At 35.9% G+C, this 9655-nt stretch overlaps 1 protein-coding gene across 2 annotated transcripts; it reads left to right on the top strand.

Moving 5' to 3' along the window:
• The first annotated feature begins 329 nt into the window (after nucleotides 1-329).
• Nucleotides 330-6890, top strand: LOC107845928 (aspartate aminotransferase, mitochondrial). 2 transcript variants are annotated; one of them, XM_016690442.2, is made up of 10 exons: nucleotides 330-831; nucleotides 1210-1295; nucleotides 3234-3440; nucleotides 3525-3630; nucleotides 4439-4543; nucleotides 4633-4805; nucleotides 5253-5412; nucleotides 5742-5837; nucleotides 5903-5997; nucleotides 6637-6890. In XM_016690442.2, the coding sequence occupies exons 1-10, from the start codon at nucleotides 658-660 to the stop codon at nucleotides 6704-6706; spliced, it is 1272 nt and encodes a 423-aa protein (XP_016545928.2). In that variant the 5' UTR covers nucleotides 330-657; the 3' UTR covers nucleotides 6707-6890. The 2 variants fall into 2 exon arrangements, with proteins under 2 accessions (XP_016545928.2, XP_047254159.1); XM_047398203.1 differs by having other exon boundaries at nucleotides 354-826.
• The last annotated feature ends 2765 nt before the right edge of the window (nucleotides 6891-9655 follow it).

The following is a 9655-nucleotide window of genomic DNA, read 5'->3' as shown; positions in this document are numbered from 1 at the left end:
TTAGAATTTGTGTCTTCTTCCATGATAATTTTTTTTTTTAAATTGTTGAGTTTAGAAATTTTTTCACAAAAGAAATTTGAGGAAAAAATGGCAAGGAGAGAGAAACAATTGAGGAAATGAGTTACGATTTTATTTCACAAAAGTAAAAATTTCATTAATATAAATGTTACATTATCTTTATAAAAATATAATGAAAAATCAAATTTAATATAATTTTAAATAATTAAAAAATTAAAACTGATAAATATATAATTAAAGAACTATTTTAAACTTACTCAGTAACTATTTATGACATTTTCTAGAAAATAAATAGTACTGTAGTATTTGAGAGTTGAAGACTTCATGTAGCCTTTTTGATAAAAGTCAGAAAGTGGGAGAAGGCACAGCCCATAGGAATTTGGAACTGCCATAACAAAGCAGAGTGTTTTTTTTTTGTTAGTCTTCATTCCCTAATATCCCCATTAAAATACTAAAAAACTATTCTTAAAATACTAAAACTATTCTTTCCTTTTTCTATAAAGAAAAGCCAACCTGAAATTCCCCTACCCTTTCCCCAGTTCCCAGTTTCACAATCCCAGCTCAGCAAGAGGCTTTCCTAAATCCTACTACACACTACAGTGTCTATTGTAACAATACAAGAAAGAAAAGGAGCTGAACATGTGGAGTAGACGTCTTAATAGATTGAAATGGCTGTCTACTTCAGTAGCAACAAATGTGAAAAACAATATGGGATGGTGGGACCATGTACTACCAGCTCCTAAGGATCCAATCACTAGTGTCACTGAGGCTTTCCTCTCTGACCAAAGTCCTTTTAAGCTCAATCTTGGTGTGGTACTGTTCTTTTTATGTTATTACTTACTCCTCTTCTGTTTAAATTTTTGCATTTTAATTTATTTATCTGATTTTGATTTGCAACGAAATTTATGACAATAAAGATATTTTTGAATATCATGTTATTAAATGTTACTAGAATGTGCCAAAACATTGTTTATTCTTATGGGTTTAAACATGTGATAGGAAACTTTGAATTAAAGAGTTGTCACATTCGTTTTTGAAAAGGGATTTTTTTTCAAAAAAAAAAAAAAAAAAAGAGAGTAATAGAAACAAGTTGAAATAGAGGGCTTGGTTTTGTTGCTTGAAGTTTTTCATCAGCATTTCCCCCCTTCTTGATTGATGATTATTTTATTATTTTCTAAAACTTTTTCATAGGGAGCTTATAGAGATGATAAAGGGAAACCAGTTATTCTTGAGTGTGTTCGAAGAGCTGCTGAAAAGATTTCTGGCTGCGAAATCTTGTAAGTGCAATCTATGTTTTTTCTTTTCAATTTGAGTTAATGATAAAAAAGCACACACGCAAATTATCACATTTTCCAAATTTCATATCTCAACTATCCAATGTTCTATTTAGTTACAAAAACCATTTTACTTTTCGCGAGTTTCATACCTCAACTGTCACTTCTCCCTTTGTTTCAAAATACACCTCAATGTTGAGTTCAACTACACGTGTTTGTTGTCGATTGAGAACAAATATTAGGCTAACTCATTACGGAGGTGTGTTTTAATGCAAATGAAGTGATAGTTTAGGTAAGTAAAGAGAAGAATGGATAATTGAGATATGGAACTCATGAAAAAGTGATAGTTTAGATGTGTTTTTGACGATTAACTAGGTGTTTTTTTTTTTTTTACTATTAACTCTTTTACTTTTTCACTATTGTTTTCATAAACTAGTGTTATAGGACTGATGTTTCCTTACTTTTCCCGCCTATAATTTAATCAATCATGTTTTTCAAAATCCCCTTTATCAAATTACTCAAGTTTGTCTCATTTCTTACTTTTCTTAAGTCCGTTTGGACATTACATGGATAATTTGTTGACTTTTTCATTGGAATAGAAAGTATTTTAACTAGAAAACAGTCTAGGAAAAGCTTTCGGGAAGCCAAATGTGACTTTAAGTTGAGGTGCGCGTACACACAGCCCCAGACACCAACTTTCTAAAACAGATTTTCTTTTTTTTTTTGAGAAAAATACTGTCAATCTTTTTTTTTTTTAAAGTGACAAACTAAGTTGATTGTAGGGATCATTTGGTTAGTTGAATCAGGTACTGCCATTAAATACCGAGGGGTACCTTTTGATTAAGGGAAGGAGTTCAGTGAAATAAAAATGTCTAGGAAGGATTTTAAGTTTGCAGCTATTGGGTTAGGTGATTATACAGACCATGACACACATGCAGTTTACCAAGGACATGACCCTAGATAGGAGGATATGGAGGTCGAGTATTAGGTAGATGATTAGTAGGTAGTCGGGCGTTGTCTATTTACCACATCAGTATTATTATATGGCTATAATGATTTAAGTTGAGTGGCTCGAATATTGAGTACTCATGTAACCGAACTCAACTAGTTTTTGATCGACACTTTGTTGTTGTTATTGAAGAAGTTGGACAATGTTCTTGCACTAGAAGGTACGTCTATTTTCTTTTACTCGTAAGTTTGTGGATTAGCTTCATCAAATTGGATGACTGGTGTACCAACAATGTATCAGGTGCTGATTTCTCTTCTTGATACCCTGAATTGTCCGACAAGGGTCTTTTACATGATATGGTTTGACATGGATAGTTATAAGATGTTCCTCTTTGGGTATATAAAGGCATCCAAGGTTGTTTTATAAAGATCTTGAATTTCTCTGTCCATTGCCTTAAAGTTTTGGCATTGATGTCCCATAGTATCAAAGCCAACTTTCAACGAGCCCGTTTTCACACCCGTAACTTTAGCATTCAAGTTCACTTATGATAAATCAGATTTGCGTGCAAGAAGTATTGAGTTATAACAGAAAAAGAGTATTTGAAGTTGAAAATAGTTTGTGGAAGTTGACGTTGTAATAAAACATGAATTTAATTTGGAAAAAGAAGTTAAAGATTTATGAGTGAAAACCAGAGTTTCACTTAAAGTGAACCTTCAAACCAGTGCTTGACTACTTTACTTGAAGCTAAATACTACAATCTAGCATTGACAAATTCTCATGGCCGTTGTAAGTGGGCTCATAATGTTGCATTGGATGTATAAGAGCATCAGAATGGTTTTGTAAAGATCGTCAGTTACTTCACTCCTTGCTTTAACATTTTTGGTTGAATTCTGAACTTCATTCACTATATATTTGCATAACACGCTGTTAGGAATATTCTCTAGGTTCATCCTATTTAATTGTAACCATGATCATTGTTTTTCTATCGGCAGGGAATCAACTAAAGCAACAACAAAATCGAAGTTTGTTCAGGACTGTGTTAAATTGGCTTATGGAAATCACTCAAATGTTGTTGGAGAAGGCAGGTTTGCTGGTGTTCCAGCTCTTTCTGGGACTGGTGCATGCCGGCTGTTTGCGGAATTCCAAAAGCGCTTCTATCCTGACTCACAAATGTTTCTACCAATGCCAACTTGGTCCAAGTAAATGTTTTCACATTTATAGTTCGATTTCATGCCATGCCATTTTTAATTTGTACTGTGAGTGAAATGTGTCCTCTTTTGAAGCCACCATGACATTTGGAGGGATTCTCAAGTTTGTACAAGGACCTATCGATATTATGATCCTAATTCAAAAGGGTTGCAATTTCAAGCCCTCATGAATGATATCAAGGTTTGTTTTTATGCTGGAAGATGAGAGGATTGTTCTCAAATTTTGTTGTTGGAACTCTTGTTTTAACTTCACTGCCAAGTCTTACGTCCTTACACGACTCTTCACCCCTTTTCATGCACACGTGAGATTGTGAGCCTTTGTAAAAGATGGCTTATGTTACTGAGCTATTTGCTGATGAATCATGCGGGGATGTAATTATGCATATGATTCTCCAACATATATGTAGAACAACAACATACCTGGTATAGTCCCGCAAGTGGGGTCTTGGAAGGGTGAGGTGTACATAGACCTTATCCCTAACTTTGTCGGGTAGAGATACTGTTTCCAATAGACCCTCGACTCAAGAAAATCGTTTTTTAAAACATGGTTTGAAAGAAATGCAAGCGTAAAGATATGATGAAAAAATTGAAGAAAGAAAAGTACTGATAGTAAATATATTAGAGATAACCAAAGTAAAAGAAACAGCAATAGTAATAAAATCAAAAATAAGATAATGCCAGCATAATAATAATATTACTGGTAAGGGAACAAATAGGTGTTCCAGAGTAGAACTCTGCTCTATTGCTGGAAAGAGAAAATGCTTGACTGCCTACTAACCGTCTACTCTAATCCTCAACCTGAAATATGTAATAGAGAAAATCCCCTCTAAGCCATGCAATGATAATTCATTATATGATATTAAGATATTAATTTGCAATAGTTTTGTATGTGGTTACAATATCTGAAGGCAAACTCTGCTTCAATAAACTTCCCGTTGGAGTATTTTTAGACTACTATTCCTGACCCTGTTCATTTGATAATACCACAGAACGCACCAGGTCGTTCCTTTTTCTTACTGCATCCTTGTGCTCATAACCCCACTGGTGTTGACCCCAATTATGAGCAGTGGAAAGAAATCTCACACATATTCAAGGTTAGTGATATTACTTAATCCTTTTTCTTCTCCAATTAACTCTTTCAGATAACTTTCTTATGCACTATCTTTGTGAAAACTGGTTTCAGATCAAGAATCATTTTCCTTTTTTTGATATGGCTTATCAAGGAATTGCTAGCGGGGATCTTGAGAGAGACGCCACTGCTATTCGCATATTTCTAGAAGATGGACATCTGTTGGGCTGTGCCCAGTCTTTCTCCAAAAGCATGGGATTGTATGGACACCGAGTAGGTTGTGTCAGGTAGACAAACTTCTAGTTACAGTGTTCTGCAACTCCTCATTTTGAACAATGCTGAAATAATACAAAACTTCAGTTAGTTAAGGCTAACTATTCAATCCATTGAACGAACAGAAAAAGAAAGGTATAGATCCATCAAACGAAGTAGCTTCAACTTGTCCTTTCTTAGTAATCCTAGTCTACTTTAGTGGTTAGTAGTCCATAAAACGACAAAGAAGCGTGGAGGTTACTAGGCTTTCAATTAGTAAACTGAAACTAGTCCTTTTTGTTTAACCTGTGCGATTCTTGCATACCTTAAACTATGACTAATGGTCCCTTATCATGCTTGGTAGAAGGATAATGAAAACTTTGGTTCTCTATGTTGATAGTTTAGTCTGTTGCTTTTATGGTTTTCTTGATTAGACTCCGGCGCTGAAACTTCCAGTCTTCCCCTTTTTTCTTGGATACCAGTATTGTCTCCAGGGATGAAAAGCAAGCCACTGCAATTAAGAGCCAGTTGCAGCAAATTGTCAGGGCAATGTATAGTAGCTCTCCTGTTCATGGCCCATTATTAGTGTCAACAATCTTGAATGATGCTGATTTGAAGGCACTTTGGGAAGAGGAAGTTAAGGTAATTATGTTCCATTATGTATTACTCCCTTCGTTTCAATTTGTTTCTGTTACTTTCCTTTTTAGTCTGTTTAAAAAAGAATGCATCTTTATCTTTTTGTCAACTCTTTAATTTCAACTTTCCACATGGCAGGTTTTAAACCACAATAATAACAGACATTTTAGGAAATTCTACATGTCTTTAGTTTAATTCCACAAGATTCAAAAGTTCTTTATTTTCTAAAACTCCATGTCAAATCAAAACCAGACAAACAAATTGAAATGGAGGGAGTACTAGCTTCTTGCCATGCCATTTCCTTATACATGCACTAATTATATCTTTTACATAAGTTCATGGTGGATCGCTTAATCAGAATGAGAATTACACTACGTCGGACTCTTGAAGAGTTGAACTCATCTGCAAGCTGGGAACACATAACCAAGCAGGTAACAATTCTGAAGTCTTTGCACAGTTGCATATTAAATGCTGCTGCTAATAGTAAAAACTTCAGGTCGGTATGTTTTACTTCTCTGGTTTGTCCCCTGAGGAGGTTCGCCAATTGCAGAGGGATTTTCATATATACATGACCATCGATGGACGCATCAGGTACTTGTAACTCGGTTTCTTAAATTTCTGTACTGATCGATACCTTTATATGGACACTGATGGCATTTTGATAATAAAGGTGATATGAATAATAACAGGAGATCTATGAATTTGTTGGTTAGGGTAAGGAGAAATGGTTTCAAGATAGGAAGTTTAAGGGAGTATCTCCCTCATTTGGTCAGCAAGCAAAAATGGAGGATAATTTTTCCCTTGCATGTAGCTCTTCGTACTCCTCCAAGATTAATAAAAAATGAGGAAGTATATGTCTCTATTTGCTCTATTTAAGAACTACAAGGGAAGTAAAACAACACCTCCACCTCTCTCACCCTTCCCCTCGACATATAATCACACATAGTAGGTCAAATGAAATACGACTGAGATAACTCAGTTATAGTTGTGACAAGTTCTCCAACAAAGTCTTAAGTTGTTCATTTATCTAAAAATACTTCATGTTAGGGGTACAATAGAGAAGTAGTCTTTACTTCTAACATAAAACTTGCTCCATTCGGTTTAGTTGTTTTGCACAAGAAACATACAAAAAGGAATATTAAAGAAAGAAAACAGAAAGATGAAAGATTCCTTGATTTCCTTATTTTGATGCTTTTGCAATTGACATGGCTAGTTCTTGTCATATGGCAGCATGGCAGGGGTAACAAGCACCAATGTGGACTACTTGGCAAGTGCAATCCATGAAGTTACCAAAGAGTAGATATTAGTTGGTCTGAAATTTTGAATTAGTTTGGCTTGGTAAGAAGCAGTTTATAGATTAAAATTTTTTGTAAGGCCTTCTTTCCAAAGTACATAATTGTAGTTATGTACCATATACAATATATCCAGCGTCCTTATTAATCCATGATCAATAGAAAATCGAAGGGCAAAAATCAGAATTTCAATTGAAGTTGTCACTTGAGGTTCTGTAGTTGTAATAATAGCAACTGTACATTGGTCCAAAGCATTTTGCATTTGTAGTTTAGCAAATTTTTATTGAGATGTCATACAGGACAATTATTGTCTAATACTGTCACATTTTTTGTCCTTCTTTAAAAGTCCTTGCTTTAGAGTTATCTTGATGGAGATTGTAACTCTTCTTTTACTCCTTAAAATAATAATACTGAAAAAGCTCATGAACATACTACTTTAGTATTGTTTAATTCAATCTTTGCTACCAAGCATGCATACAACACACAATCATCTTACCTAAAAATCCATCTTCTACTCTTTGATATAGTACTCCCGAAAAAGTTCATGAACACACTTCAAGTCGTTTAATTCAATCTTTACTACTAAACATGCATACAAACAAATTATGATCTCACCTAATAGCCCGTACGTAAAGATATAGATGAATTTATCAATCTACATGCACAAAAATAAAAGACTTTTCAACTTTAATTTCAAATTAAACCTTAAATTTAAAACGGACGAAAATTACCTTTGAAAAGAGGCTTATAAATGTTGTGTAACAATCGTGTGAATACAACAAAACTATTTAGTTTTTTGGTAAAATAGAAGTGCATTAAGAAAAAGAAGGTAATGTTTTACATGGCAAGGCCTAATCAGGCGCAAAAACATAACAATTGGGATTATCGTTTCCATTACAAGAAAAAGATTTCACGTTAAAGTCTTCCCAAAAAACTACTCCTACACTAACAGGTGTAGTTACAAAAACATGTAATTTGTCAAAAGCATCCTTCTCAGAGCCTTGCTTAGCCAACAAATTCGCTACCCAATTCTGCTCCCGGTAAGTGTGGTGAACTGGAGGATTCCCCAAGCTCCTTAGTAAGGACTTGCATTCATGAACAACTGGATCATAAAGTAAGTTGCCATGTTGTAACATGTTAATAACTTCCAGCAAATCAGTGCAGATTTCTAAGGGTTTTAAATTTTGCTCAAGGGCAAGTTTGAGGCCCTCTTTCAAGGCCATGAGTTCCATGAGGTTACTAGTGGCGCGGGTAAAGCTTTTGCTAAACCCCAAAACCCAATGTCCTCTACAGTCACTGATGACCCCCCCATCCCACCCTACCTGGGTTACCTAGGCAAAAACCATCAGTATTTAATTTAAAGAAGGTGAGTGAGGGAGAGGAAGAGGGGACCATTTGATGGTGATCATATTCTTGGGGGGGGGGGGGGAAGGGGGCTCATTAACAAATCCTAAGTGATAGTATTCCACAACTTCAGCATGAGGTATGCTAAAGTAGGGATGTAAGCTAGCATTTTGGAAGTTGCTAGCATTTTGGAAGTTGTTAGCATTCCTAGTTTTCCAAAGGTGCCAAAGACAGAGTGGAAGGAGGGTGCCCCAAGGAGTGTTGTTGTCAAAAAAATCTTTGTTCACTCTTTTCCAAGTGGTGGACCAATTGCTAGTGTCAAAATATGAAAGGTGAAGTTGGATACTCCCCTTGTATTTATGGATTAGCTGCTGCCAGAAGGTATTGGCAGAGTTACAGCCAAATAAGATATGATGCCGGTCTTCTTGGGCCTGGTTACAACTATGAAAAAGAGTTGTAATATTGAGGCCCCATTTAGAGACGGTGGCCCTAGTAGGTAGGTTGTTGTGTTGCATAAGCCACACAAAGGTCTTGATCTTATTAGGAACTCTAAGATGCCATATCCATCTAGAAGAGAGGTGGGTTCTCAGGGGATCCCTCCTCAGGTTATTTATAAACTGGTGGACACTTTTGTATGAGAAGGTACCATCACCCCTAAGTCTCCAAAGAGGAGTGTCCTGACTGAGATGAGTGCTCTGGAGGAAGGTGTTTTGGATATTGTAGATAATATTAGGAGGGATATTAAAGGGTAGGAGGGGTAAACTCCCATCTTCCCTCCTTCCAGATATCCTTGACCATGATAAAGTTAGGAAAGTTATTTGTGGGTCCCTGGATAATAGAAGAAAGGGGAGGCATTCTAGGGATCCATCTATCTTCCCAAGCTTTTTCCTTGGATCCATCCTTGATAGCCTAAAATAATGCATCTTTACAGAGGTTCCAAAAGTTGTTGATGTTGTTCCAAGTTCTAAAGCCCTTAAAGCTACCCTTTCTTCCTTTCCCATATTTAGAAATAAACGTATTGGTCTACAGAGAGGTGGGGTTAGAGTACATTCTCCAACCCGGGCTACATAGAATGGCTTTGTTATTGATGGCAGCCTTCTGCATGCCAAGCCCACCACCTCTTTTAGGGAGAGTGATGGTGTCCCATTTAAGGAGATGCATCTTCTTTTTGGCATCAGTGGTACCCCAGATAAAATTCCTTTGGGTCTTATCAATTAATTGATGCAAAATGCTAGGAAGGTGGATGTATTGCATAATATAGTTAGGGATACTGGCTAAGGAGGACTTGACTAAAGTTACCCTGCCAGTCATGTTAAGGAACTTAGTTTTCCATCTAGCAAGCTTACTATTCAGCTTGTCCATAATGAATTTAAAGTCCCCCCTCTTAGGTTTTTTATGGAAGATGGGGAAACCCAAGTACTTACCAAAGTGGATAGAAGGATAAATACTTAGCAGATGAGAGATGTTTTCCTGATTCTCTATCACAGTTTTTGGAGAAGATAACTTTGAATTTAGCAAAGTTCATTCCTTGCCCAGAGTGGGAGCTGAAACTACGGAGGATCCTGTTAATGGTATGGCAATTTTTAGGGTCATCTTTTACAAATAGGGTGAGG

Source organism: Capsicum annuum, chromosome 10 (genome assembly GCF_002878395.1).
Source record: "Capsicum annuum cultivar UCD-10X-F1 chromosome 10, UCD10Xv1.1, whole genome shotgun sequence".
In the NCBI taxonomy this organism is placed as follows: Eukaryota; Viridiplantae; Streptophyta; class Magnoliopsida; order Solanales; family Solanaceae; genus Capsicum; species Capsicum annuum.
The sequence above is the reverse complement of the archived record's forward strand: the minus strand, read 5'-3'. Positions and strand labels throughout refer to the sequence as shown.

Coding starts and splice junctions, on each gene's coding strand:
- LOC107845928 (XM_016690442.2), top strand. CDS start 658: ATGTGGAGTAGACGTCTTAATAGATTGAAATGGCTGTCTACTTCAGTA. Junction 3,631..4,438: donor CCCTCATGAATGATATCAAG/GTTTGTTTTTAT, acceptor ATAATACCACAG/AACGCACCAGGTCGTTCCTT. Junction 5,998..6,636: donor ACCATCGATGGACGCATCAG/GTACTTGTAACT, acceptor GTCATATGGCAG/CATGGCAGGGGTAACAAGCA.